This window comes from Lepidochelys kempii, chromosome 20 (assembly GCF_965140265.1).
Source record: "Lepidochelys kempii isolate rLepKem1 chromosome 20, rLepKem1.hap2, whole genome shotgun sequence".
Classification (NCBI taxonomy): domain Eukaryota; kingdom Metazoa; phylum Chordata; order Testudines; family Cheloniidae; genus Lepidochelys; species Lepidochelys kempii.
The window spans coordinates 24719384-24747310 of record NC_133275.1 but is presented as its reverse complement, the minus strand read 5'-3'; the positions used below and the strand labels follow the sequence as shown (position 1 = coordinate 24747310).

General features: G+C 63.3%; 3 protein-coding genes across 10 annotated transcripts; 1 reads left to right on the top strand and 2 right to left on the bottom strand.

Annotated features, from left to right (window-relative positions):
* Positions 1-26509, top strand: ATG4D (autophagy related 4D cysteine peptidase). 6 transcript variants are annotated; one of them, XM_073319165.1, is made up of 12 exons: positions 1-126; positions 2510-2810; positions 5869-5952; positions 6657-6830; positions 7415-7748; positions 7965-8029; positions 8287-8435; positions 8956-9034; positions 9533-9609; positions 9696-9815; positions 10327-10496; positions 25559-26508. In XM_073319165.1, exons 2-12 carry the CDS (start codon positions 2594-2596, stop codon positions 25857-25859), a joined length of 1770 nt encoding a protein of 589 aa, XP_073175266.1. In that variant the 5' UTR covers positions 1-126; positions 2510-2593; the 3' UTR covers positions 25860-26508. The 6 variants fall into 6 exon arrangements, with proteins under 6 accessions (XP_073175266.1, XP_073175267.1, XP_073175268.1 ...); XM_073319166.1 differs by lacking the exon at positions 8287-8435; XM_073319167.1 differs by lacking the exon at positions 25559-26508 and having other exon boundaries at positions 10327-10588.
* Positions 11471-15968, bottom strand: LOC140901019 (galactosylceramide sulfotransferase-like). Of its 3 annotated transcripts, XM_073319172.1 has the most exons (3): positions 14149-14290; positions 13744-13862; positions 11471-13077 (listed from the first exon to the last, which is right to left on the bottom strand). In XM_073319172.1, the coding sequence occupies exon 3, from the start codon at positions 13047-13049 to the stop codon at positions 11985-11987; it is 1065 nt and encodes a 354-aa protein (XP_073175273.1). In that variant the 5' UTR covers positions 13050-13077; positions 13744-13862; positions 14149-14290; the 3' UTR covers positions 11471-11984. The 3 variants fall into 3 exon arrangements, with proteins under 3 accessions (XP_073175273.1, XP_073175270.1, XP_073175272.1); XM_073319169.1 differs by having other exon boundaries at positions 13744-15968; XM_073319171.1 differs by lacking the exon at positions 13744-13862 and having other exon boundaries at positions 14149-15968.
* Positions 16098-27918, bottom strand: KRI1 (KRI1 homolog). The gene is made up of 19 exons (XM_073319174.1): positions 27782-27918; positions 27300-27376; positions 26845-26950; positions 26205-26304; positions 25545-25596; positions 25140-25189; positions 24808-24904; positions 24499-24573; positions 23539-23655; positions 22514-22636; positions 22047-22142; positions 21490-21660; positions 20824-20899; positions 20217-20320; positions 19824-19965; positions 19190-19320; positions 18794-18858; positions 18154-18249; positions 16098-17353 (listed from the first exon to the last, which is right to left on the bottom strand). Exons 1-19 carry the CDS (start codon positions 27861-27863, stop codon positions 16909-16911), a joined length of 2205 nt encoding a protein of 734 aa, XP_073175275.1. The 5' UTR covers positions 27864-27918; the 3' UTR covers positions 16098-16908.
* Positions 27919-27927: the final 9 nt, after the last annotated feature.

Here is a 27927-nt window from a genome sequence, read left to right as displayed (position 1 = left end):
GGCCGCTTCCGGGTTCTGGCCCGGAGCTAAGATGGCGGCGGCGGGAGGCGGGGGAGCCGCGGGGCCCCCCCCGGGGACCGAGTGAGCAGCGGAGCCGGCCCGGGCCCGAGCCCCGAGTCCGCCCAGGTGGGGCCGGGGTCGTGGGGGGCCGGGCTCTGGGGTGCTTATTGCGGGCCGGGCGCGACGGGGGGTTATTTGGGGGGCGCTGGGCTGCGGTTAGGGGGCAGGGCTGTGGGGGGGCGCTGGGCTGCGGTTAGGGGGCAGGGCTGCGGTTAGGGGGCAGGGCTGTGGGGGGGCGCTGGGCTGCGGTTAGGGGGCAGGGCTGTGGGGGGGGCTCTGGGCTGCGGTTGGGGGCAGGGCTGTGGGGGGGGCTCTGGGCTGCGGTTGGGGGCAGGGCTGTGGGGGGGCGCTGGGCTGCGGTTGGGGGGCAGGGCTGTGGGGGGGCTCTGGGCTGCGGTTAGGGGGCAGGGCTGTGGGGGGGCTCTGGGCTGCGGTTAGGGGGCAGGGCTGCGGTTAGGGGGCAGGGCTGCGGTTAGGGGGCAGGGCTGCGGTTAGGGGGCAGGGCTGTGGGGGGGCGCTGGGCTGCGGTTAGGGGGCAGGGCTGTGGGGGGGCGCTGGGCTGCGGTTGGGGGGCAGGGCTGTGGGGGGGCGCTGGGCTGCGGTTAGGGGGCAGGGCTGTGGGGGGGCTCTGGGCTGTGGGGGGGCGCTGGGCTGCGGTTAGGGGGCAGGGCTGTGGGGGGGCGCTGGGCTGCGGTTACGGGGCAGGGCTGTGGGGGGGCTCTGGGCTGCGGTTAGGGGGCAGGGCTGTGGGGGGGGCTCTGGGCTGCGGTTAGGGGGCAGGGCTGTGGGGGGGGCTCTGGGCTGCGGTTAGGGGGCAGGGCTGTGGGGGGGGCTCTGGGCTGCGGTTAGGGGGCAGGGCTGTGGGGGGGCTCTGGGCTGCGGTTAGGGGGCAGGGCTGTGGGGGGGCTCTGGGCTGCGGTTAGGGGGCAGGGCTGTGGGGGGGCTCTGGGCTGCGGTTGGGGGCAGGGCTGTGGGGGGGCGCTGGACTGCGGTTGGGGGGCAGGGCTGTGGGGGGGCGCTGGGCTGCGGTTGGGGGGCAGGGCTGTGGGGGGGGCTCTGGGCTGCGGTTGGGGGCAGGGCTGCGGTTGGGGGCAGGGCTGCGGTTGGGGGCAGGGCTGCGGGGGGACGCTGGGCTGCGGTTAGGGGGCAGGGCTGCGGGGGGACGCTGGGCTGCGGTTAGGGGGCAGGGCTGCGGTTAGGGGGCAGGGCTGCGGTTAGGGGGCAGGGCTGTGGGGGGGCGCTGGGCTGCGGTTGGGGGCAGGGCTGTGGGGGGGCGCTGGGCTGCGGTTAGGGGGCAGGGCTGTGGGGGGGCGCTGGGCTGCGATTGGGGGGCAGGGCTGTGCGGGGTCGCTGGGCTGCGGTTGGGGGGAGGGCTGTGGGGCAGGTGTGCGGGAAGCCCTGAGCTATGGGGGATGTGCTGCGGACAGGGCTGCAGGGGGGAGGGGCTGCGGTTATGGGGGGGCTGGAGTCCCCTCAACAGGCCTGTGGGGGGTGGCACTGGGACAGGGCTATGGGTTGTTTTCAGGTTGGAGGGGCTCAGCATGTGGGCTGTGTGGGGACAGCCTGGGCTAGGCAGTGGGGAGCTCAGGCTGTGGGGGTCCCTCTGTGAGGCGATTGTCAGGGGACCTCAGGCAATTCCTGGCTTGGTAGGTTTGGGGAGGGGGACCCCTCGGGTGTGGAGCAGGGCCTTGGCTGTGGGGTGCTAGAGCTGCCTAGGAGGCATCGGTTGGGTGGGGAGCAGCGGGGCTATGCAGGTGTGGGGCAGGTTTGGGGGAGTGCCAGGGGTAGGTCTTGGCTCTGGGCCGTGTCTGGGGTGGGACTCGGGGCTATAAGAGCTCTCTTTGGATAGCTGCATGGTGGAGAGGTGGTGAAGAGTCTTGGCTGGGGGTGCCAGGGCTGTGGAGGGGACCATGAAGGGATTCCCCTGGCAGAGGTGCCTGCGGGAGGACCAGGGTGTCCAGGGCTTGCAGTCCTCAGAGAGCCCCCGCAACCCAGTGCGGCAGGAAGCTGCTTCTCCCCGCGTGCCCAGTATGGAAAGAGGGTAGGGTGAGGACAGCACCGTGGGGGGTGGGGCATGTGGGTGTAAGGTGAGGCAAGATCCCTGCTGTAGAGAGGTGTGGGGCAGAAAAATGCTGTGGGGAGAAAGGACTCTACGGAAGGCTTCCCTCTGTGCCTTACCCACTACTAACTGCACTGCTCTGCCCTGGCTTGGTGTGTTGCACTGACTTACTGCCCTGATGCCTGGATTTGTTCCCTGGGCCTCTCGCTCACCTGTGCTGTGTCAAGCAGCCCAGCCCGCGTTCAAATGCCCTTCTCTTGCAGCATTGACCTGGGGGAAGTGACAGGGTGCGGGGAGGGGGTGACATTCACCCCTCTGTGCTAACAGTGAGTATCCAAATGCCGCCGCCGCCTCCCTGAAAATAACCCCTTGTCTCTGGTCGCTCAGCAGCTCTGCTTTCCTGGCAATGCACGTGCACTTGCATCCCGGCCCCGCCACCCTGAGAACACCGTCTGCGCCTGTCCCGCCTTCTAAATGAATTCCATCTCGCCTGCCTCGGTGCAGTACGTCAGCCAGGACAAGCTGCACCATTCAGATGGCAGGAAGCTCTTTAACCCCAGGGCCGGGAGCCAGGATGGGAGCTGCAATGGGCTGTTCCCGGGGGGGGCGCAGAGCGGCCAGCCCAGCGAACCTGACGAGGTGGACAAGATCAAGAGCAAGCTCCTCTCAGCCTGGAACAACGTGAAATACGGTGAGCGCCCCAGCCACCTGGGTACTGCCCGGCTCGCTGTTGCGCTGGCCTTCGGGGCAAGGAGATCTGCGTCCTGCTCTGACTTGCCGCCCAGTCAGTGCACCTGGGATTTCAAATGGGCCGGGAGCGGCTTGGCCAGCGGGGAAGAGAATGATGAGATGTCATGTGTCTGTGTTGGAACTGGGGCTGCCCCAAAATGTGCTGTCTCTGGGGCTTTAAGCTGCCCTCCACTCCTGGTCTCCTGGGAGTGCTTGGCCTGGATTAGTTTAGCTGTGCCGGCGCAGCAGCCTGCTGCAGGTCGCTTCTGGCCTGGTGTGGTGATGGTAAAGGGACGTGCGTGGCTCTGTGTTGAAAAGGCTCTTCCCTCAGATCTTTAGCTGGGGCGTGGCAGCTGTTGGTTTGTGGGCAGCAGGCAGGTTGGTGCATTGCAATCTGCTAGTTGTCTTGTAGATTCCCATGTCGATACCCCTGGTGCTTGTGTCAGAAAACTCCTGCTCCTGGCCATGGGGGAGCAGCCCGTCCAGGTTGTCTACGGTCTCTGTGGGTGTGTCTGGATGCTGTGGCAAGTCTAGGCCTACGGGCAAGCCAGGCCTTGATGTTTGTGAGAATCCTGCCGGCTGGACTCCAGCCAGTGGCCCTGCTGGGAGGCTGGGCTTCCACCCATGCTCAGCCCTAGCTGTGTTGTGACCTGAAGGCTTCTCAGTCCACCTGGAACAGGGACCTCGAAATTCCTGTTCTAATCCCAGCCCTGAAACTGACGCCCTCTGGGCCCAGGGCAAGTCACTTAACCCTCTCTGTCTTCCCCAGCGGTGAAATACAGTGATCGAACGGCTCACCCACAGCACAGGAGGGTGGCGAGGATCAGTCAGTCAGTGCCTCCACATGTCTTGCAGGCTTAGGGGGATCCCTAAGAAATGGGGAATGTCTAGGGTAATGGCTACAAACTGGACCCATCATTCATGCTGTTTCTAACCAGGACAGCTTCGAGTCCCATTCCTAGCTGGGTAGCAGAAACCTCGCCATGAATGGAGGGGGTGGGGTTCCCCATTGCAGCTGAGTGCAGGTTTCTCTTCCTGTAACTCAGTCAATTCTGGCAGATCAAGGGCTCCTTCAACTCACTGGCTGCTGACGTGGCTGGAAAGACCACACTCCCCCCCCTCACCCCCCAGTGCTGGCTGTGTTTGTGTCAGGGCATCGAGAGCTGACCTCAAACCTACCCTCCTCCTCCTGTGGGTGCCTGTTGCCTGCATGTGAGAGTCACTTTATCTTGCTGATAAACTTTGCAACACTTCTGCTGCATCAGCATGTCAACAAAGGCAGTTCTGGTCCTGCTCTCCTCTGGGTGGTTAGGATCTGGCAGTTAGAAGGTCCTGGGAGGACAGCTTCACTCCTATAGAGCCCTGGCCGAAGGTCACCTCCCTTAAGGAGGATCAGGCTCTTCCTGCTGTGCCATGTGACTCCTGGGCCCTGGTGTGGCTGGGCTAGGGGATAATGCAGGAGTGTTTCAAAGAAAGTCCCTAGAATCCCCCCCACACACACCCCTGAAGCAGTTGCTACCTTGCAGCCCTGTGAGTGGCCAGGATCAAAGCAGAGTGCAGGGACTCCCAAGGGTGGAGGCAGGTGCCTCAGGACCATAGAGGGCTGTTAGTGGGCATGTTGAAGGGAGCAGGTGAGCGAAATGCAGAGCTCAGACTGTGCGAGCTGAGAGGTATTCCTGGCCCCAGCTGGTGTACACACCCTCTCTACAGGCTTTTACGCTGCTCATTGTTGTGCTCTCTGAGTTCCTCCCAGGCGCGCATTAAGCAATGAGATTACGTGTCTGTCACCTGTTAGTCGTCCCCCCCCCCCCGCCCCGGGGAGCAGCCCATGCAGTGATGTGGTGTGTTTTGGTAGCATTCTAGAGTGGTTTGAAATGTCCCTGCTGCTCTGTGTTGGAAAAGGCAGGTCATCGAAATGCCCCTTGTATTTGGAGCAGAAGGTGGGAGGTTTGGGAAGGTCCTTCGTTCCCAGAGGAGTTTGTTCCACCACCAGGGAGTGGCCTCTGAGAAAACTCTCTCCTGCCCAGCCAAGCCTTACCCTTAGGGCACAGCGCTCTATTGTGCCGGGGAGTGGAGCTGTCGACCAGGGTCCTCTGGAGCTTTGGATGGTCTTTTAGATATCTTGGGCCCAGGCCAAGAAGCGAACCCCTTGAAGCTAAGGACCGAGACCTTGATCTGGAGTCAGCAGTGTGGGAAGCCAGCGTAGAGAGTGGAGGAGAAATAAGCAGCGCCTTTTGTCCCCACCCTGTGTCTAGACCAGTGCTGCAATTAACATGGCTGCTTCTAACAACCTGCTGCGTGCTGCTGGCAAATGCTGATCACAGCTCCTGGAGCCACCCACAGAGGGAATTTCAAGGCGCGGTTCTTGACTGTTGCCTGTTTCACTTCCTCCAAGGGGCTGTAGCCGGTAGCCTAGAGCAACAAAGTAAAGGGGTGGGAGGGCCATGGCCCAGCCAGCAAGTGGAGGCAGCATTCCTGAGGGAGCTGGCCAGAGGACTGGTTTGGGTTTGACTAGCGAGGCTGTGTGGCAGGATTCAGCTGCCCCTTGACCCGGTCTGGCTTTCTTTGTACCATTGCACCAAGGTGTGGCTGTTGGCATTTTCTCTCCTTTAAATGACATGCACACGGGCAGGTGGCAAACACAACCAGAGCTGCAGGCATAGGGGCTCAGTCAACCCTACCCCCAAGTGATCCCCCCCAAAGCTGAGTACATGGTGCCTACCTGAACTATTGCAGTCAGGACATGATACTGAGGACAGGGCACCTCTGGAGCACCTGGGATAATGCCCCATGGCAGGGAAATCTAGGGCAGCCAGCCAGGGCATCAGAGCTTTGTACACTAGCTGAATCCATGCCCTGTGCATGGGAACACAGCTGTGGGTTATTGACCCTGGCTGCTGGGGATGTGAAGGTTTAGCAGGAGGAAGGAGCTGGCTACTCTCTGATGGTCAGGACCTGGGAATGGAAGGGAGTGCGGACGGGAGGACACTGCTCACTTCTCTCTGCTTCTCCCCTCTCAGGATGGACGGTCAAGACTAAAACCAACTTCAGCAAGCTGTCCCCCATATACCTCTTTGGCCATGTCTATTGCTTTGAGGTGGAGGGTGAGTAGCTGGGTTAGCGCAGAGATCAGCCATGACTCCATCTTGCCTAGCTCCCGTCTGGCCAAATGCCCAGAACCAGAGCTGGGTGGGATTTTTCAGTGAACCGTTTCCTAGCCGGAGAATGCTGATTTGTCCAAACTTGGGGAGAAGGGAGGCAGCTGCGGAGTTGTGGAAACCATTGGGTTGGGTGTTTCCAAAATGAGCAGTTCCGGTTTCCTTGTTCATGCCGATTTTGTTTATAAATTCAAACTAATTTGAGCACAACCCCTCTCCCCGCCCCCAGTGGATGGAAACAAAGCCTTTGCAGTGACCCAAACCAAAACTCTTCCCTTGAGATCTTGGCTCTCCCTCCCGATTCGGGGAGGGGAAAAGTGTCAGAATCTCACATTTGTGTTGGATGACACGTTTCCCACCCAGCTCTACGTGGAATCCCAGTCCCCTGCCCCCATCACACCCCTTAATCCCCAATGTTTGGGAGCCCTGGCCCAGAGCTCTCTCCTGTTGATAAGGCTCAGTGCTAACATCGCCCCCTCTGGCCACTGGCAGAGATGGGGCCGTGACAGTGGGGTTCCTTTCTGTGTTGCTACCCTGCCCCTGGATTGAGTGGGGAGGCCCCCCATACACGTCTGGTGGTCCGTGGCTGAACAGGGGTCCCTCCTTCCCCGCTGTGGCTGATTGGGCGCGGGGGGGGGTCTCTCCTGCAGAGGACGTGGAGCGGTTCCAGAAGGACTTTGCCTCCCGCATCTGGCTCACCTACCGCCGGGAGTTCCAGCAGCTGGAGGGCACCGTGTGGACCACGGACTGCGGCTGGGGCTGCATGCTGCGCAGCGGGCAGATGATTCTCGCCCAGGGACTCCTCATGCATTTCCTCGGCAGGAGTGAGTGTGGGGACAGGGGCTGCTGGTGGATGCCGCAGAAATCCAAGGCTGGCCAGCATGTGCCCAGGGCTCCCGGCTCCGTGCCCAGGCCCTGGGGGGTGGCATGTGGGAGGGGTAAAGGAGCTTCAGAGGAAGGGTTAAGACACCCTGCAGGAGGTGGCAGTGGGACCGTCTGCCTGCGGGGGAGAGTTCTCCTGCCCCAAGAACTAGGGGCAAGACACTGCACGTGCTCAGCGCAGGCCACAGCTGCTCTGGCTGCTGGGTTGGAGGGAGCAGCCGGCGCTCCGAGCACCCTGGGTCATGTCCCTTTGTTGGTAATACCCTGCCTAGCCCCTCCCTAGAGCACTCAGCCTTTCACAACGTAGGTGGGTGTTTTTGAGGGAAACTGTGGCAGGGGCAGGAACAGAACCCAGGAGTCGGCTCTCCAGGAGGACAGTGCGTTTCTGGCCTGGACTCCATGAGCGACTTTCAGGCTGAGCTCTGGCCCCTGGAGAGGGGTATTGGCATCAAGTCACGTGTGGACCCTGCGCCCCCCAGGGCAGGCTTGTGGGACACGTCGCCTGTACCTCTCCTGTTACTCTTAGACTGGACCTGGCCCGATGCCTTGTTCACCACCAGCCTGGTGGAGATGGACCCCATGAAGCCTGTCTCTCCTGCCCGGCCTGGCAGCATTGGCTTGCAGCAGCTGCCTACCCTCGCCATGGACAGAGGCAGGGACCACTGGGGCATCTGGGCCCCTCTGTGCCCCCTTAGCCCCCAGGAGCTGGAGAAGGAGCGCAGCCACCGCACGATCGTCTCATGGTTCGCAGATCACCCTCAGGCACCCTTCGGCATCCACCGGCTGGTGGAGCTGGGGAGGAGCTCAGGGAAGAAAGCCGGGGACTGGTACGGCCCCTCCATTGCGGCCCACATTGTCAGGTGAGCTGATGACGGCCCCCAGCACCGGGGATCAATCCATGCTGACTCCACCGGGGCGGCCCTGGGCATGACATGGGAGCTCTCCTGAAGCACAAGCCTGCGGCCTGCAATCTCCACTCCCGCGGAGCCTAGCATTTTCCGATCCCAGTTGCGGAGCTGGGCTGGGGCGTGGCCAGGCCGCAGGACGCTCATTCTCTTCCCCTCCATCTCCTGCAGGAAAGCGGTCGAAGGCTGTTCAGAAGGCAGCAGCCTGGCTGTCTACGTATCTCAGGACTGCACAGGTGAGCTGCCCCAGGCTGGTGCTGTGGTGATGGGGTAGCCTGTGGCTGAAAACCGATGTGCTCCACGGACACCCGAGCTAGGGGGCGCTCTGACTCTCGGGTGTCACACCTAGAGGCTGGGGGTCTCTCCCTGCCCCGGGCTAGGATCTGACCCCCTCCTGCCCCCCCGCAGAAGAAGCCAGACCCTACTGGTGTCTAGGGTGGTGCCAGGCTGCCAGTGACTAACCCCCCTCCCCTCTGTCTGGTGACACGCTCAGTGTACAAGGGGGACGTGGTGAGGCTGGTGTCGGGGAGCGACGGCCGGACCGTGCCTGATCCCGGCGCCAAGCGGAAAGCTGTCATCATCCTGGTGCCCATGCGCCTGGGCGGGGAGACCCTCAATCCTGTCTACGTAGACTGTGTGAAGGTAGAGCAGGGGTGGGGCCTGAACACCTGGGGGACCCTGATTGGTGGGGGAAGGAATGGGAGGCAGGACTTGTCCAGCAGTCCCTAGCTGTCCAGCCCCCATCACATAAGTATCTGCCTGTCCCAATCTCTAATGTATTTCTCCTCACTGCTCTCCGAAAGGCAGGGCAATGCTATTATCCCCATGGCACAGATGGGGAAACTGAGGCACAGAGAGGCTAAGGGACGTCCAGAGGTGCCCCAGGGAGTCTGTCAGAGCTGGGAATTGAACCTGGGTCTCCCAAGTCCCAGGCTAGCACCCTGCCTGTCCTTCCTCTCAGTCCCTGTGTTGCCAGCTGCTCTGGCACGGTACGTCAAGCTGCCTCGAGACACGGCCCAGTGTAGGAACCTCCTGAGGCCCTGGGGTAAGCCCCGTCTCCTTGGAAGTCCTCTCGGTGACGCCCCCGTCCAGCTCCATAGTGGAGAGCAGGAAGTGAATAGCAAGGCTGAGCCCCACACCCTGTGTTTCCATCCCCCTCCAGGAGCTTCTGAAGCTGGAGCTCTGCATCGGGATCATCGGCGGGAAGCCCAAGCACTCGCTCTACTTCGTGGGCTACCAAGGTATGTGCCCGCAAGCTCCTGCCCGGTGCCCATCCCTGGCATGTTCGGGGCAGCAAAGCGGGAGCTGCCGGACGGAAAACAGGCTCTTCCCGTGGGAAATCTCCGGCCTCTTGGCAAAAAATGGAAACCCCCGCAGTTTCCGATTTGGAAACGCTGCTGCAGTGCCTCCCAGTCTCCTCCCGAGGCCTGGCTCCCTGGTTGGACTACAGCTCCCATGATGCACCACAGTCTCCCTGTGGTGAGGGGTGGTGGCTGTCTCCTGGGCGTCCCTGGCCACAGTACATCATGGGAGGTGTAGTCTGGCTGGGAAGCCTGGCCCATAGGAGAAGGGGGAACAGGAGGGAACCAAACCGCCGCTCCCATGTGGCACCGCAGCAGGTCTGAGTTGCAATGCTTTGGGTTGGCTGCTGGGGCTGGTGTGATCCGGACCCCCTGAGGGAGGGGCTGTTGAGCTCCTGCTGATGCTTCTCCTCTCCCCACCTCCCCCCTGCCTTCCAGACGACTTCCTGCTGTACCTGGACCCCCACTACTGCCAGCCCTTTGTGGACACCACCAAAAAGAACTTCCCCCTGGAGGTCGGTACAAGCCGGTGGATGGGGGGGGCAGCTGCTGCCAGGGGCTGGCTCCGTAGAGTAACACGTGTACACGCTCTCTCTCCCAGTCGTTCCACTGCAGCTCACCCCGCAAAATGGCCTTCAGCAAAATGGATCCCAGTTGCACCATCGGCTTCTACGCCCGCGATGGGCAGGAGTTGGACACGCTGTGCTCGGTGTTGACCAGGGTAAGGGCCGCAGCGGGCAATGCCTTGGTGCCAGCTGGAGTGGGGACTGGCTGGGGGGTGCGCTCTGCCGGGGCCCCAGAACACCCTGGATGTAGCCCTCCCGCAGCCCCCGTGCTGGTGTCTGGCATCTGCACTGTGCATGCGGGCACCTGCCTGGGAAAAGTGCTGTGTGGATTCTGCCTCCTGCCACTGGCGGAGACTTAAGTCTGCCTCAATATCTGGATCCTGCCTGGTCAGAACAGGGCAGGGCAGCTCCGTTCTCCTCCCCCAACGCTTGCCCATGCGGGTGAGGGCTCAGAGAACCCACCATGCCAAGCCAAGGGGCTGGTGCCTCCAATGGCCTGGCCCTGAGCCTTTTCCCTGCCCCTTGCAGCACGGGCTCCCTGAGGTGCTGGCTGGGAGCAGGGGGGCACCGCGTGGATTTTGCAAGCAGATAACGTATGTGTGGCGAAGGGGGTGGGGTGTCTGCCTCCCTCTCGTGGCCCTCTGACCCCAGCCCTCTGCCCCCCAGGTACTGAACTCCTCGTCGGCCAAGGAGAAGTACCCCATGTTCACGGTGACGGAGGGTCAGGCGCAGGAGTATGGGCTGGCCGAGCTGTGCTCCCGTTTCTCCCAGCAGACCGTGCAGCTCCCCAAGCGCAGCAAGGCCAAGAAGCCCAGCTCGGACGAGTTCGTCTTCCTGTGAGCAGGGGGGGGCTGCGCCCCATTATTTATTACTTATTTATAGAGACATGGCGGGGGCCACTGGCTGCCCCGCACACCATGTCACAACACTGGCAGTGCAGCGGGGGCGCTGGGCCGTTGCCCGAGGGCAGCCCCACCCACCCACCGTGGGGACAGGCAGCCGGTGAACTGGAGAGAGCCCTGCTGCACACTGTACTTCCCAATTTACACTGGAATAAATCCCTGGCACGCGGGGGAGAGCGGTGCCCTCACCTAGGCCGGGCCCTGTTACTTTGCTGGCATCTAGCACCCCCTGAAGCTGATCGACGGCTGTGCAGGTCCTTTGCGGTTTCCTGCTGGAGTCTGGCTCTGCCCTCTGCCGGCTCCTGGGCTGCCAGGGCAGGACCCCGCTGTCCCTCTAAACCGGAGTGCAGAGGTCAGATGGCCCAGCTGCAGCCTGTCCCCAGAGGGAGCTGCCATCCGCAGGCACTGACCCTGTGGGGTGGGGGGACACCTGCATCCCCTAGGGGACCCTAGCACTACTGTCCACAAGACCGCTGCCCTTGTGCATCACCCCTCGCACCACAGGGAATGAGACTAGGCCTCCGAGCCGGGAGGTGGTTACTAGCAAATGTGAGGGGCTAGGCCCTTCCCCCAGGGCTGTCCCGGCAGTAGAGCCACAGGGCTACTGTGGGGGCACCAGGCAGCCCCTCCACTGCCCTAATCCAGCCCTGGCACAGAGGAAAGCTGGAGCCAGGGGCCCCATGGCTTATGGGGTGGCGGCAGGCTGAGAGGGCTTTAGGACGAGACTCAAACCAGCTATGTGCAACGTGTGTCGTGAGGGGTGGCTCTGGAAACCCCCTAAGAAAGGGAACTCTCCTTACCCCCCGAGCACCCCTCTGGGGCAGCTGACCCATTCCCCCCTAGCCCAGGGCAGCCCAATGGAGCAGGCTCTTCCTGCAGCGGTGTCGGAACATGAGCCACAGCAGCTGGCTTTGAATGGACCTGGTTTATTTATTGTGGGTGGCCCCAGCTCAGGACACAGTGTGCGGGGATGCTTCCCCCCCAAGTCAGGCGCTCCTTGGGCCTCTCGGGGAAAGTCCTGCTGGAAGGAGAAAGTGCGGGAGTGCGGGTGACATAGGGTGTATCAGGGCCACTTCCAGCTTCTCCAGCGTCTGCTACAGCAGCGCCCTGTGGATCCGGCTAAGAGCGGGGCTTCCGGCTGCTCGGCCCCCAGGGGCAGGGGAGAGGGGTGGGGCTGGGCGCTACCCACACTGAGCTTGCGGTCCCGAGCGCTGCCCTGAAGGGCTCACTCTCTAGCTAGGCGAAGGGTGGGGAGTCACAGGCCCGGAGCGGGAAGTGGGCAGCGACAAAGCAGCGAAGAAAACCCAGCTCTCCTGCTCTGCTCGCGGGCTGTGGCTCAGAGGGGGGCTGTAGTGCCAGGGGGCTGGGCTGCTGCTCTGGGCCCCACGGGTGGGTTATCAAAGCCCCCTGGCCTGTCCCCCACTAGCCGCAGGGCAGGGAGCACATCTCCCTGCCGTACTGGCGGTAGTAAAGGTGGGCGTGATACCGCAGCTCTGGCAGCACCAGGCGATAGCAGCTGGCGTGCTGAGCCGGTGGGAGGCTGGGCCGCAGGTTGTAGCCCAGGATGGCAGCAGTGTCAGGCTGCCAGGGCCGCAGCTCGTCTGCTGTCTCCTCGGGCCCCACGGCCTCCCCGGCCAGGCAGGTCTCCCGGGTCTCCCGCAGCAGCGAGCGCAGGGCATCCAGCTCGCCCTTCATGCGCGTATAGCCGTAACGTTCCACCCGGTGCCACAGCACGGCCTGGAAATACCGGTAGAGCCGTACATCCAGCCAGTTCCACGCCCGGATCTGCCGCGCCAGCCCCGGGGCCAACGCCTCCTCCACGGCCCCCTGGCGGGCGTTGAGCCGCACGTAGGCCAGCTCCTCCAGCCGCAGCCCCAGCAGCTCCCGCGCCAACAGCAGGGACTCGTCGAAGTGCTCGGCGATGAGCACCAGGTGGAAGGTCCGGTTCAGCTGTTCCAGCTCCTGGTCCCACCGGCTGCCCTCTTCGTCGCCGCCGGCCTCCAGCCCCAGGTCAAAGGCCATGGGGTTCCTGGCCAGCCCGTTGCCCGTGTCGGCCAGGTCATAGTACTGTGCTGGGGCCTGCAGGAAGGCAGCCAGGGGCTGGGTGTGGTTGGCGAGGGGCCGGAAGGCGGGTACGGTGCTGCGGTAGTAGGCAAAGACGGACTGGAAGGTGCGGACGGGGTCACGCAGGATGGTGAGGTAGAGGCTGTCCAGGGGCATGACCTGGCGCAGCTCGCTGGCTGCCAGCCGCAGGTGGCTGAGCAGCAGGTTGTAGCGGGCGGCGCCCGGCGGCAGCGGCTCCACGAAGGCGGCAGCAAAGCGCTGGGGGTAGGCGAACTGGTAGGTGTAGCGGGGGAAGGCCACGGTGAGGTTATGCCGCTCGCCCAGGCGGAAGAGGATGTTCTGCAGGGTGCTGCTGCCCGTCTTGTGGGTCTTCACGAACACCACGCTGGGGGGAGGGCGGCCGGAGCTCTTCCCCTGCAGCATCTCAGGGGGGCTGGTTCTACCCACCTCCCTGTGGTGGGAGAGAGGGGGTGGGTTAGAGGCCCTCACTGCTGGAGCAGGGCCCCCAGGTGCTGCACAGCCAGGTCCAGCCCCACGGAGCTGAGTCTGAATCGACTGGTGGACAGGATGGGAGAAAGGGCCAGGCGGGGGAGGGGACTCAGCCTGCAGCCCTGAGAATAGAACCCAGGTGTCCTGAGTGCCAGCCTGGGGCCCTGGTTGTGCTGCTCCCTCGTAAACCTCCCGCACCCCTATCCTCTGCCCAGCAGTCCTGTGTCACTAGTGGCTGGCCTCAAGGCCCTGTGTGCCCTCAAGGCCCTGTGTGCAAGGCCATGCTGGCGAGGTCAGAGCAGGGGCACTTGGTGCTTACCCCCAGCCTGCACCACTTGTTAGCGTGGTGGTGATAGGCTTTGCTGCCCTCAGCCTGGGGCCCAGCCAGCTGCTGGGGGGCTCAGGGCCTGGCCCTCCCATGGCAGGGAGGGTGCCCCAGCCCTTGGCTGTTTCCTGTGAAAACCCTGCCTGGGAGAACTGCCCCAGCAGCCACTAAATGCCAGGGAGTGTGTTGAGGCTACAGCGGGTGATACTGAAAGGTGAACCGTCAGGCTGGAGGGAGGTTACCAGTGGAGTTTCTCAGGGATCGGTTTTGGGACCAATCTTATTTAATCTTTTTATTACTGACCTTGGCACAAAAAATGGGAGTGTGCTAATAAAGTTTGTGGATGACACAAAGCCGGGACGTATTGCCAATTCAGAGAAGGACCGGGATATCCTACAGGAAGATCTGGATGACCTTGTAAACTGGAGTAATAGTAATAGAATGAAATTTAATAGGGAGAAGTGTAAGGTCATGCATTTAGGGATTAATAACAAGAATTTTAGTTATAAGCTGGGGACGCATCAATTAGAAGTAACGGAGGAGGAGAAGGACCTTGGAGTATTGGTTGACCACAGGATGACTATGAGCCGCCAATGCAATATGGCCGGGAAAAAAGCTAATGCGGCCTTGGGATGCATCAGGCGAGGTATTTCCAGCAGAGATAAGGAGGTGTTAGTACCGTTATACAAGGCCCTGGTGAGACCTCACCTGGAACACTGTGTGCAGTTCTGGTCTCCCATGTGTAAGAAGGATGAATTCAAACTGGAACAGGTACAGAGAAGAGCTACTAGGATGATCCGACGAATGGAAAACCTGTCTTATGAAAGGAGACTCGAGGAGCTTGGCTTGTTTAGCCTAACCAAAAGAAGGCTGAGGGGAGATATGATTGCTCTCTATAAATATATCAGAGAGGGAGAGGAATTATTTAAGCTCAGTACCAATGTGGACACAAGAACAAATGGATATAAACTGGCCACCAGGAAGTTTAGACTTGAAATTAGAGGAAGGTTTCTAACCCTCAGAGGAGTGAACAGCCTTCCAAGGGAAGCAGTGGGTACAAAAGACCTATCTTGCTTCAAGATTAAACTCGGTAAGTTTATGGACGAGATGGTATGATGAGATAAAGATCAATTAATTGACAAAATCATGTTAATTATTCATGGTAAATAGGCCCAATGGCCTATGATGGGATGTAGAGGGATGGGATCTGAGTTACTACAGAGAATTCTTTCCTGGGTATCTGGCTGGTGAATCTTGCCCACATGCTCAGGGTTCAGCTGATGGCCCTATTTGGAGTCAGAAAGGAATTTTCCTCCAGGGCAGATTGGAAGAGGTCCTGGAGGTTTTTCGCCTTCCTCTGTAGCATGGGGCACAGGTCACTTGCTGGAGGATTCTCTGTACCTCAAAGTCTTTAAACCGTGGTTTGAGGACTTCAATAGCTCAGATATAGGTGAGAGGTTTATTGCAGGAGTGGGTGGCTGAGATTCTGTGGCCTGCGTTGTGCAGGTCAGATTAGATGATCATAATGGTCCCTTCTGACCTTAATATCTACGTGCCTGGCACCATGGGGGTGTGCCAGGGCACTACTGTAATACATCCCCACGTACAGCGCCTGGCACAATGTGGGTGCCCCTGGACATGACTGTAATACACCCACATGTACAGCACCTAGCACAATGGCAGCCTGGTCCAGGAGGGGCTCCTGAAACAGCAGCAGCAGCCCCCTTGCTTTGCTTGCTGAGGTGTGTGGCCATTGGGGAGAATGAGCAAGCCCTTGGCCCCAAACCAGCACTGCGTTTTTTGGGGGGGGGGGTGTCTCATCCCAGCCTGCCCACTATGAGCCTTTGCCCATGGCAAGAGCTGGGCACTGAATTACAGGGTAGCCATGGCCCAGCACCCACAGCTGCTCCTGCCAACAGCCACATTCAGCCCCTGCAGGTTTCCCTGCCCCCCCAGTTTGCTGAAGCTCCCCTGACGCACCCCACAGGTGCCAGCTACTCACCGCTTGGCCGCCTGCCGGAGGAGCAGCAGCAGGAGTCCTGCCAGCAGCAGCGCACGGCACCGCCATGGCCCAGCCGAGTGGCACCAGCGAGCCAGGGCCATCTCCTCCCGCTCCTGCTGCTCTGTGCCCAGCCTGGGGCTACCAGCACCTGCCACGGCCTCTTAAATCGCTCGGAAATCCAAGGGCTGCCTCGCATCACCTTGCTAAGGCGGCTTAGCTGCAGCCCGGAGGGGGACGAGCGACGGGCCCAACCCCTGAGGGGCACGGCAGGGCCCAGCTCCAGCCTTGGACACCTGGGCCAGCACTATCAGCCTTGCACAGCCCCCTACCCCCAGCCAGCGCTGGTAGGGACAGGGCAGCTGGGCCCCAGAGCAGTAGGGGCCCTAGCCAGGCCCAGCCTGCCCCGCTGTGCCCCAGCAGCGGGCCTGGGCCCTGCAGGGGAGTATGGGACCAGCAGCTAGGAGCCACAGGCGGTCCCAGGGGCTGCCCAAACCCAGACCAGAGCCAGGCCCTGCCTGGGGCAGCCAGGCTGACAGTGCAGGACCAAGGGCCGGCCCAGCCCTGGGGGCTAATTTGTGTAACGGCGCCTCAGGGCCCCGCCCCACCGCCCAGGACTCCCTGTGCCCCTGAAGGGAGCTGGGGAAAAGCAGGATCTACCCCCACCCTGGGGCCTTTCTGCTCCCCCCAAGAGGCAATTTTGCATCAGGGCCCAATTAGGGCAGGTAGGAGACTCGGCTCCACAGGGCATTAGCAGGTTCCCCCGAGGACACCAGCTGCCAGGGCTAAGTCCCCGGGTTAAAGCAAAGGCAGCTCCTGGTCTGGTGGTGGTGAGGGGGGGGGTTTCAGCCCCGGGGATGGCACTCACCCAACCCGGCCCCACAGCCTAACCCTCCACAACGCCAATCCCCGTGGCCCGAGGAGCAGACAGCCCTGTGCAGCCAGCATCTCCCCCCGTGGGAAACCAGGGGAGGGTTTGCCTCCCCGCAGGCTGGCTCCCCTCAGTTTAAGCAGCAGAGTTTCAATGTGTCCCCCGGACTCTGGGGGAGGCAGGCCAGCCAGGGGGAGCCACAGCTGGCCCTGGCAGGACGGGCAGCGGCCGCCCCAAGATGAAAGCTGCGCTCAGGGAGTCAGAGCACTGGACAGAGTTTTATTTCAGAATCCGTGTAAAAAAGGGAACAAGGCCCAGCGGCGCTGAGGGAGAAACAGGCTCTGCTCCACTCTCTGCCACCAAACACTGAGCCCCACCCTGCCGTACACCTGCTCCAGCAGGGGAAACTGAGGCACGGAGCCAGACCAGGCGTCAAGCCCACTGCTGGTAGCAGGAAGGGGTAGAGACAGTGACCCCAGCTGCTGGGGAGGGGCGAGAGTTGCCCCCCACACTCAGTTCCAGGGCAGGCCTGGGGCCCCTCTCCCCCAGCTGCCAGGCGATGGCACCCAGCCACGCGAGCCCCCGGCTCTCTCCGTGCTCAGGCCCGGGCGGCTTTTCCCACGGCACCCTGGCGTCCGGGCGCCTCGGCCCGCTGAGTCTGTCGCGCCAGCTGCTTCCTCTGGTGACGGTGGAGCTGGCGCCACTGCAGGCGCCCCGGGTTGAGCCCATAGGCCCGGAGCCTCTGCCCGCTGAACTCCCGCCCGCCCACCCGCACCCTGGCACCCAGCAGCCGCCCCCGCCGGCCCCGCCGTGGCCCCGCCTGGGGCCCAGGGGAGGCCTTCCCCGCCAGACCCCCGGGCTGCCCAGCAGGGGACAGGGTGGGGCTGAGGGCCCCTGCCGTGGGCACCGAGGGCCCCTCGGCCTCTGGGCGCGTGGTTAGCCCGGCGCCGTGCGGCTCCTGCTCCAGCTGCCGCCGCTTCGCCTTGTCCTGGGGTTTCTTCCCCAGCTTGGGCCGCGGCTCGTCCTCGCCGGCCTCCTCCGCGCTGCAGGGCAAGGAGAGGGGCCGTGTGAAAAGCGGGGGTTCCCCAGCCCAGGGCATTATGCAAACTCAGCCCTGCCATGCCAGAGCCACCCACCCCCTGCAAGGCCTGCGGCCCCGAGAGCACAGGCATCGCCAGCCCGGGGGCCCATCTAGCCTGGCATCCAGTCTGCAGCAGGGGCCGTGCCAGTGGAAGGTGCAAGACGCCCTGCAGGAAGCAGCAGAAATAGGATCCCCTCCCACCAGGCAGAGGTCAGGGCTCCTGCCCCAAAGCCGTTCACGCTGTCCATACAAGCGCCCAAACTTTTCAAGCTGCCCAGCTCTTGGCCTCCCTGGGATCATGTAGCAGAGAGTTCCACCGACCCACTGTGCCCCATGTGAACACAGCATTTCCTTTATATGAGGGTGACGGGCTCAGGAGCATTGCCCCCCACCTGCCCAGCCTGCTTCTCTGGGGACAGCATGGGACCGGGGGCACTGACCAACAGGCCCAATCAGCTGCGGGGAGAGGAGGGAACATGCTGTCCGCAGAGTGGCCTCAGTTCTGTAACCCCAGTGCCTTTAAGACTCCCTGCCAGGGGCCCACCCCGCCCGTGCTACCAGCCCCCTGGAGCCCCATAGAATGTGCAGCAGCTGGGGGGCCCATCCAGCAGCCCCCTGGGACTCCTAAAAACCAAGGAAATTCCCAGCCAAAAAAATATGGTTTGAGACGAGCTCCCATGCAGGGGGTGAGGGTTCAAATCGCACGGCACCGGGGACCCAGCGCTGGTGCCCCCTGCTGGAGCCCAGGCCCAGGGTACGTACACAGCGGAGAGGGACTTGAGGATCTGCTGCTTCTTGCTGGTGTTCTGGGCCTTGCGGGTGTAGGCAGCCTTATCCTGGAGCTCCTCCTTCTCCGACCTGCGGGGAGACGCGGGGCAGGAGGGCTCAGATCCTGACCCACAAAGGGGGACCCGGGGGTCACATTCCAAGGCCTCTAATTGGAGAAGGGCTGAGAGCCAGAGAGCTGGGAAATGGGAGAATCAGCCTGGCCATGTGTGAACGGGGCCTGGACTGTAATCTGGCAATGCTACGGCAGAGCACCAGAGAGGGAAACTGAGGCATACACAGAAACCAGGTTTCCTGACTCCGAGCCCTCCCCTCCACCCCAGCTCTAACCTCCACACCTCACTCCCCTCCCAGAGCCAGGGATAGAACCCAGGAGTCCTGACTCCCTGCCCTGCCCCCCCCCCCCCCCCGGCTCTAACCACAAAACCCCACTCCCCTCCCAGAGCCAGGGATAGAACCCAGGAGTCCTGTTCCACAGGGCTGTGGGAATCTCGCCCTGCATGTGGTTTCTGAGCAAAGCAAAGTCCTGGTATGAAGCTCCCTGGGGCCCAAGGACCCATCTGCTGCCGTCTCATCCCCCACCTCCAAGCGCCACAGAGGAGGGCCAGCCCCTCACCTGTACATGCAGGTCTTGCGCAATGAGCACCAGCGGTTTAGCTCCTTGTCATCAGCGGCCAGGATCTGACGGGGGACGAGAGCAAAGTGGGGGAGGGTTCATGGCCTGTGAGGAGCAGGAATCCACTGTGGGGGAGGAGACCCCCCAGGAGCCGGGAATCCAGAGGGGGAAACTGAGGCACAGAGAAGGGACAGGATTGATCCCCTCAAGTCAGAGAGTTGGGGCAGAGCTAGGGAGAGAACCCAGGAGTCCTGGTTCCCAGCCCCCTGCTCTGACCACTAGACCCCACTCGCCTCCTGGAGCTGGGACAGAAAGCCGGGCTAGGCCCAGAACTCTGCGGAGGCCGGCAGAGCACAGGGATGGGTGCTGGGCAGGGAAGGGGCGGCAGGCGGGTACCTCATCGGTGCTGAGGCCGAAGTCGCAGGGCATCACGGTGCGGTACTTGAAGCGGCAGGGCAGGTCGCCGATCAGGTCCTCGTAGTCCAGCCGGTAATACTCGTCCAGGTACTGCTCGAAGGAGCCCACCTCTGGGGGGGGACGGTGGGGCTCAGCACAGCCCTGGGATGGGGGCGGCTTCAGGAGCTCCCTGGTCCAGCAACCCCCTCCCAGCCCAAGGCAGCACCCCCAGTACAGCCCCCTCCCACAGGTGATCCCCCACCCAGTTCAGTTCCCCCTCTCAGCTGCGGAGGGCCCTGAGGCAGACCCAGAGGGAGCCGGGGGCTGGGCCCCCCGGCTACAGGGTGCCCTTGGGGCATACCAGGGAGGGCACCGGGGGGCAGGAGGGAGCCTGATCCAACGCAGCCATGTCTTAGCCAGCGGGGGGCACCCCAAGTGCGGAGCCTGCCGGCCTGGGCAGAGCTGCAGGGAGCCATCGTGGGGACACCCAGGGAGGGGGCTGGATACCTGGCAGCACGTGGCTCCTGGTGGGGTGGGAAGGGGGCAGGACGGCTGCTGGGCCCAAGGAGCCTGACGCCCCAGGACACCTGCGCTGGAGAAAGCTCCAGGCAGAACCCCCCCCCAACCCCCTTACCAGGGTCGAACGGGGGCTTCTCCCGCTCCATGGCCTCCGTGAACCGTGTCTTGAGCTTCCTCTTCCCCAGCAACGTCGGAGGCTCCTTCTGCCGCTTCCCGGGGGGGCCTGGCCGCACGTGGGGGTCGTAATCCGCGTCCATCTGGGGGGACAGAACCGCCCCGGCGGCACCCATCACGCTCGGCTCAGGCATACACCCTCCCCCCATTACCTCCCAGCGCCACGGGCCCCGATCCCCAAGTGGGGTGCCCCCGAACATGCCCTGCTGGCACCACCCCACTGGGGCATGCTGGGAGCGCCCTCTGCTGGAGTCACCCGGCACTGCCAACAGTGTCATGAGTTCAGCGGGGTCTCAGCACCAGCTGGCAAATTCCCTCTACCCCAGGGACGTACAATGAAGTTGGGGTCCTCGCAGTGTGGCTCGTAGCTCCCCTCTTCCTCTGGCCACTCGCCCCCCTCTGCGTCCCGGCCGGTCCAGTTGTCCCAGTTCCAGCCATCTGGGTCCAAAGGGGAAAGAGATGGTTTCTTTGGAGCAGAATCGTACTCCTACTGCTCCCCCCCCCCACAACCACTGAGCGGCAGCCACCTCTGGGCTGGGGCATGGCAGCTGATTTTAACAGCACTGCCCACGGGGTTGGGGACGGGAAGTTCAGATTCAATGTCCCCTTGCTGCCCCCCGCCGTTTGCAGTGTGGGGCCGCTATGGAGCCAGCCCAGGCGGGCTCCGAGTGGCGTCTGCGTTGTGTCGCGACAGCTCCCACAGAACCAGCCCCTCAAACTCACGCACCCCTCCCAGACAGTGAGTCATTTGCATATGTAAATATGCAAATCAGACCACCTCCCTGCAGCATGGGGGTGAGGAGAGAAGTGACCTGCCCAGCTGGTCTGAGCAGGGTGGGGACGGGACCCAGACATCATAGGGCCCAGTGTGTCCTGGATGGTGCCCCCCCATTGTCCTCCCCGCACACGCCCTGCCCCCCTGCCCTCCCCCATCCACCTACCATCCACGCCCTCCTCCTCCTCGAACTGCGGCTTCTCCTCCTCCCCTTCCCCGTAATACTTGGCCCCGAAGAACTTCTGTGGGGTGGGAAAAGGAGAAGGAGCTGAGTGAGCAGCTGGCTTGACTGGGGCAGGATTTCCCCCCCGGGCAGGGGGTCCCAGCCTGGGGAGGGGCTGTGCCCAGTGGGACAGGACAAGGGAGGGCTCCTCTGTCCCAAGGCTGGTCCCCACGAACACCCTGGGCCCATCCCAGCCCCATGCAGGGCTGCATCTCCGGCCCGGTCCGGAACGGAGGGGACCGCCCTGCCACTGGGGATGCTGCCTGGTGCCATCCCGCTGACCCACAGAGGAGCCAAGCCAGGCCAGGCCAGGCCAGGGACATAGGCCCCGGGCCAGCTGGGCTTGGCGCGGACATTAACCCCTTGGAGCCCAGAGGGGTGTGGCAGAGTCAGGAGATGCGAGGGCCTCATGGGGAGAGTGGGGAGGTGTCTGCAGGCCAGCCAAGAGGTGCCGAGGTGGCAAGGTCTGTACTGCAGGCCGGGAGGCACTCAGGCCCCATTTGGGGGTGGGGGTGTTTGTGCTGCAGGCCAGGAGGCACCAGGCCCCCCAGGGCGAGGTGGGCAGGTCCCCATCCCCCGGGCGAGGGCAGGTGTGCGGGGGGCTCTCGCCTGCATGAGCCGGTCGTGTTCGGCCGGGTCAAAGGCCCCCTCCAGCTCCTGCTCCCCGAAGCCGACGGTCGCGTTGCCCGTCGCCTCCCGCAGCTTCTCCAGCTTGGCCAGGATCTCCTGGCGCTTCAGGTTCTTCAGCTGCTTCAACTCCTCCTGCTTCCGGGCCTTCTCCTGTGGGGAGGGACTTGGGGTTATTATGGGATGGGCTCCCCTCACTTGCTCATGCTGCCCCCACGCCCGCCAGGGGGTCCATGCAACCCAGAGAGACGGAGCGGGGGGGGCTCCTAACCCGCGAGAGACTCCCTGTCTGATAGAACCAGCCCCCAAGACCAACCCAAGACAGGAGCAGGGAGAGAACCCAGGCGTCCTGGCTCTCAGGCCCCCCCCGTTCTAACCACTAGACCCCACTCCCCTCCCAGAGCTGGGGACAGAACCCAAGCATCCGGGCCCCCTGCTCTCTCCCCCCATTATTCACTCAGCTCCATGACTCAGGCTGCCCCACAACCTCCAGGGGGTGGAGACCCCCCAGCCCCCTTCACGCTGTGATCATCTCTCACCTTCCTCTTCCTCTCCCTGATCTCCTCGCGCTTCTCCTTGCGCCGTTCGTCCTTCCTGCGCACCGAGCTGGCGATGGTCCGGGGATAAGTCCTCACCTGGGGTGGGGGGGTGGGAGATGGGACGACGACATGGGATCCGCGTTACTGCCAGACCCCCCCCTCCCCACACACAGGCGAGACTCCAGGGCCCCTGGTGTCCTGCACCCACAGCCTGAACACCCCCACCCACAGCATGGGGGACACTCTGCACTGCAGCCCCCAGGCCTCACTCCAGCCAGGGGGACTGGGGCTGCATCTGTGTTGGGGTCTCCCAGCTCCCCTATCCTGGGACCCTATCGTGCCCCACCCAGCTGCACTGGCTCCAGAGTCACTCCCCCTCCCCGGGGGAGGAGCATGGTGCCTGGGGAGGGACATAGCGCTTGAGGGGGGAGGGGCAGGGGGACACGGCGCCCGGGGGTATCCCTTACCAGCTGTGCATCAGGCTCCTCAAAGCGGAAGTTGAACTTGCGCTCAAACTCCTCCTGCTTCTTGAGGAAGAGCTCCCCCTCGTCCGAGGAGTCCTCCAGCCGCAGGGGGGACACGGCCCCAGGCTCCCTGGGGAAAGCCAACAAGGCCGTGGGGGGGGGGTGTCTCCAGGAGCTAAACCCACCCTAGAACCTCTCCTAGGGGTGACGTGACACCCTGGGCGGGTCGTCGGCGCCGGGGATGGAACCCACGACCACGGGATCTAAAGGGCTGAGCTAAGAGCCAGCAGCATTCACCTGCACCACCGAGGACGGGGGTGGTGTTTAATTTGGGGGCCCCATCCCAGGCTCCCCGCACCATTCCTCCCCACTGCTCTAGCCCTCCCCAGGCCTTTGCCTTATGTTTCCACCTCCCCAGGCCAAGGACAAGTGCCCCCTGCTGACAGCCGTCACCCCCACTTGGTGGCACTGCATGCTTGCCCCCCAAGTTGATTTCAACACGTGCCCCTCCAGGAGCTAGCCATCCCCTCTGGGGAGTGCCTATAGGGAGCTCTGCTCACAGGCTATGTTTTCACCCCCGCCTGCTATCCCCAGGAAGCCCCCCACCCCCACGGCTGCCCCCCCACTGCCCCACAGCAGCGGAACCCGAGTGGTTTCTCCTCTTACAGGAGCAATAACCCCCTGCCCCCCCCAGTTCCTGCTCTGATTGGCTGGGGTGGCCACACCCACCCCAGACTGGCCAATGGGGCGGGAGGCCGGTCTCCAGGAGTTCCGAAGGGCACATGTCCAGGCAGCAGCTGGGGCGGAGCCATGACTCTGGGGGCCCAACCCCCACTGGGCTCTGCAGGGTACCAGCCCCGAGAGTCAGGCCAGGCCCCCCAAGTTAGAGACCCCCCCACCCCCACCCAATAAAACATGGCCCACTCGTGATCTGGCTCCTGGGGTCAGGGGATCCCTTCATCCAGCCAGCCCCAAGGGGCAGGGAAAGGCAGCGGGCAAGAAAGCGTCCCCAGGTGCGCCCACTACACTTGCCTTCCCTCCTCCTCCTCGTCCTCCTCCCTGTAGCCCTTGCTCAGGATGTAGTCGCGTAGGAAGCGCTCCCCGGGGTCCAGCGCGGGGTTGTTCCAATACTCCTTCAGCGGGGCCTGGCGGAGAGAAGACGGCGGAACTCACTGCCACAAGGTGGCGACTGATGCCAGGGCATCGATACGGGAAACAGGAGCAGCCAGGGTTAGAGTAACTGAGAGTTGGGAGAGGGGTTTTGGACCCCCTCCCACTTTGGGGCAGGACCCCAACCCTCTAACTCACATGGGTCAGGAGGGACTTCCCCCAGGGCAGGTGATCCCATTTCTGCCTCCTGCTCCTACCTCTGAAGCAGCTGGTGCCACTCCCGTCAGAGGCGGGATCCCAGGCTAGACAGGCCCCTGGGCCGAGCCAGAGCTGCAGGGAGATGGGGGCGGGAAGGAGCAGATCGAAGGCTGGGCTGGCCCACGCTGCGGCTGTCACAGGCCAGCTGGCCCCGGAAAGGCCCTGGGGCTCAGCAGCTCCAGGAAATCGCTCAGCTGGGGGCGGGAGGGTTAGTGGGCTTGGCTGGGTGGGTGAGAGCTCAGTGGTGAGCAGGGGAGAGAGCAGAACAGAGCCCCGAGGGTCCGACGCCCGGCAGGGACCAGCAGGTGCCTCCTGCCTGCGGGCTGAGGATGGACTCTCCAGAGGGGAGACGCCGGAGTGCCCGGACCCTGGGCAAGGGGCCGAGCACTGAGCCAGGGGCTGGTGGACACGATTTGGGTTTTACATTGGCTGTAGACCCTATTAACTGGCCAGAAGGGGGCGCTTGTGGGGGTCTCTGCCGGGGGCACAGGCATCCTCCTCGCACCAGCCGCAGCCAGCCAGGGGCAGGTCACACGGGACGCTGGCCCAGCACCACAGCCCTGCCCCGGGGTTGGGGGCTCCAACAGCACCTGGCCGGGGGAGAGCGGGCGCCCGCTTACCAGATCCTCGAGCTGCCGGTCCGGGGGGAAATCCTGCCCTTTGAGCCAGCTGACATAGCCCTCCTGCTCGCGCGCCTGGGGTGGAGATAAGCAGAGACCCCGTCAGCCCCCCGGAATCCAGCCAGCCCAGCAGGAGGTGCCATGCCTTGATGCCCACCTAAGGGAGCCAGCCCCCAGAACCGCATCCCCCGAGCCCAGCCACCTTGACCCCACCAAACCCCGTCCCGGCACAGGAACCGTCTCTACCCAGAGCTCCCCTGGCTGAGCCCAGGGACCCAGAGCAACCCCCCCTCCCCCCCTGTCACCCACCGTCTCCTCCGTGCTCTTGATCCGTTTCTGCAGCAGGGCCGAGCCGCCCTCCCCTGCGCTCTCCTCCCCATCGCTGTCTGCCACGAATGGCCGGAAGCTGTCGGGACGGGGACGCCTCAGGATTAGCAGCAGACACTGGGGTTCGAAGCCACGGGACCCCCCCATGGACCTGCCTGGCTGGAGTGCTGAGCACCAGCTGCCCCGAGCACACCTACCCCTTTGGGGGCCCGCATCCCCCCCGGTGGCCCCTGCGTCTGGTGGGTCCCCGTAGGGACTCAGCCTGGTCACCCACACACCCCCCTCTGTGCCCCACACCCCGTCCTTCCCCTCACCTCTCCTTGATTCGCTTCTGCTCCTCAACGTAGCTCTGGGAGGCGGCTCTCTGCACAGCAAAGGAAACAGAGGGTTAAACTTGGCACCGGTCTCCAGACCCCGGCCCTGAGATGTGGCCACCTCTGGGGTGGGACATGGAGGCTGTTTATACAGGGATCCCTCCCCCAGCGCTGAGATGCGGCCACCTCTGGGGTGGGGGCCAGCAGTCTTTCAGCAGCTATGCTGCAACAGCATGGGGCAGGAAGAGGAGAATCCCATGTCCCATTGATACCACAGGTGGGGTTTAAGGAGGAAGAACAGGCTCTGTAGTGGAGAAGGCTTCCCTGGCACCTCCTCCCCCCTCTCTCTGGGCAGAGATACAGCCCCTCCCACCCCGAGAAGGCCCTTTCCAAGCCACTCCCCACCTTCTGTCTTTCAGCTGCTGCTTCCTCGTCCTCCTCATCCTCCTCGTATTTGCTGGAAGAGGAAAAAATTGGTTATTTGTCTACTTCAGCCTTTACGCAGCCCCTGTGCCACGTCAGCTGCCATCAGGAGAGGAGCCAGGCACCCAATCCCGGCTACATCAACACTGCCACAGACCCACAGCTGCCTGCCGGAGCAGGACCCCTCAAACGCTGCACTGCCCTTTCAGCGACAGGGCAACCAGGCCTGAGCCTTTGGCCGGTGGGCTCCAGAGGGAGGTCAACCCTTCATCCGCATTGTCCTCAGTATACACCTGACACCTGAAGTGCGGCATTAAGCCAATGGCTATAATCCAATCGCAGGCTTCAGGGCCTCAGCCAGTCGCTTGCAGGGGTCAGGAAGGGATGTTTTCCCCAGTGCACAATTGGCCAGATATATTCTGGGTTGGGTCTTTTCCGCCCTGCCTGCCTCTAAAGCATCAGAGATTGGCCTCGGCTAGAGATGAGATACCAGTCAGTGCAAATCAGGGCTCTGAGCTGGGACAAAGCATCCTCCATCTAAGATGCGTGGCTGGTGGGTCTTGCTCACTTAAACTAGCCTTAAACTCTATGAAATCACCCCTCCGGGGACCTCTGTGGCCCAGCCCAGCCCCTGCTCCTTACCCTTCCTTTTCCAGGATCACCTTTCTCTCGTAATCCTTCAGGTACATGGGTTTCTCCTTCCTCTTCGGGGCCACCTCCCTCCCGCTTTCTGACAAGGAATCTGAGGACAGAGCCACAGCCCAGCTCAGTGCGGGGAGCCAGGCGCTCCGGTCAGGGGGAGGTAGCTGGATGCACACGCCAGGAATTTGGGTGTCCTGCAGGCTGGGAAGGGGAGTCCCCATAGATCAGGGAGCCAGACCCAGCCCAGCATTCCTGGCTCAGGGACCCCAGCCATGGGCCTTGGGGGTGGGGGCTTCGGGAATGGAGTACAGGCAGTGGGGGAGGGGGTCCCAGCTGGGAATTAACCCGGGGGGGGGGCAGGAAGGGGATCCCATGTGGTGTGCCCCTCCTAGGTTACTATGGCAAGGTGGCAAGCTGCCCATGGGAGCCAGGACCGTGCCTCTGGCTCCAGCGCTCCCCCCGGCACAGCCGGGCAAAGGGGGAAAAGTTACTGTGACCAGCGGGTCCCACCTAGGACGATACTTCCTCCCGGCAGCACCACACCATTAGGCCAACGCTGCGGCTCTGATGGGGGGGAGCCACTGGGGGCAAGGAGAGAAGGGGAGGACTGCACAGCACACACGGGACGGGGAGACATTACTTGCTTGGCTGTAGAAGGTGGCATCTTTCTCGTAGATCCTGGGGTCCTTGGTTTTCAGCAGGGCCAGAGTGCGATAGAAATCTCTGTCTTCCAGGGGGTCCAGCTCCTGCAGAGCCAGCGGGTTAGTCAACAGCGACCCCCACCCTTTCTCTGGGGCTCTGTGTCTAGCACTGACCCCACCCCACAAGGCACCAAGGGGCAGCTCAGCGTTATCCCCAAAGGACAGAGGGGGAAACTGAGGCACTGAGAAGGAAAGTCACTCACCTAAGGGCATAGAGCCAGTCAGTGTCAGGGCCGGGGCCAGAACCCAAGAGGAATCCTGGCTCCCAGCCTCCTGCTCTGACCCACAAGCCCTCCCTCCCCTCCCTGACCTGGGGATAGAACCCAGGAGTCCTGTTTTGAAGCCACTCCGCATTCTCAGGCCCGCTGACCCCCAGCCTCCATCCCAGGCTCACCACGTCATCCCCACTTTCCTCCGATTCCGAGCTGGACTCCTCACCGGCCCCCGCGTCGGCCCCATAGCGATCCTGCACTGGGGTGGTCAAAGGCAGTGGGGTTAGCGGGGAGCTGGGGGGGGGGTCTGCAGGTACCTATTCCCCTCTCCTCCAGGTGCCCCACCCGCCCCAGCTTTGCACCCCCCCCAGCCACGCCCCACTCCCTCCTCCAGGAGCATAGAAGGAGGGGGAGGGGTGTCTCTGGGTCAGGGCAGGGGGCTATTCGCTGAGCTTGGGGGCAGCCCAGGACAAGGGGTCGCTGCAGGGGCAGATGTTATGCAATGGGGGGGCGCTGCAGGGGCAGATGTTATGCAATGGGGGGGCGCTGCAGCGACAGGTCCCTGGTGGGGAAAGGCGCCCTTGGGGTGGGGGGTCCCCCAGGCTGGGGTCGGGGGACCCCCCGGCAGACCCCGCCCCCTCGCCAGGCCCCGCCCCCGGCTCACGCCGCCGCAGCTCCTCCCGCCGCCGGTAGCGCCCGTAGCGGGCCGCGAAGCCCGCGTTGACTTTCAGCCCCGGCTCCGGCATCTTCCTCGCCCACCACGTGGGCGCCGGGCACTTCCGGGTCGGGAGACCACGTGGGCAGGCCAAG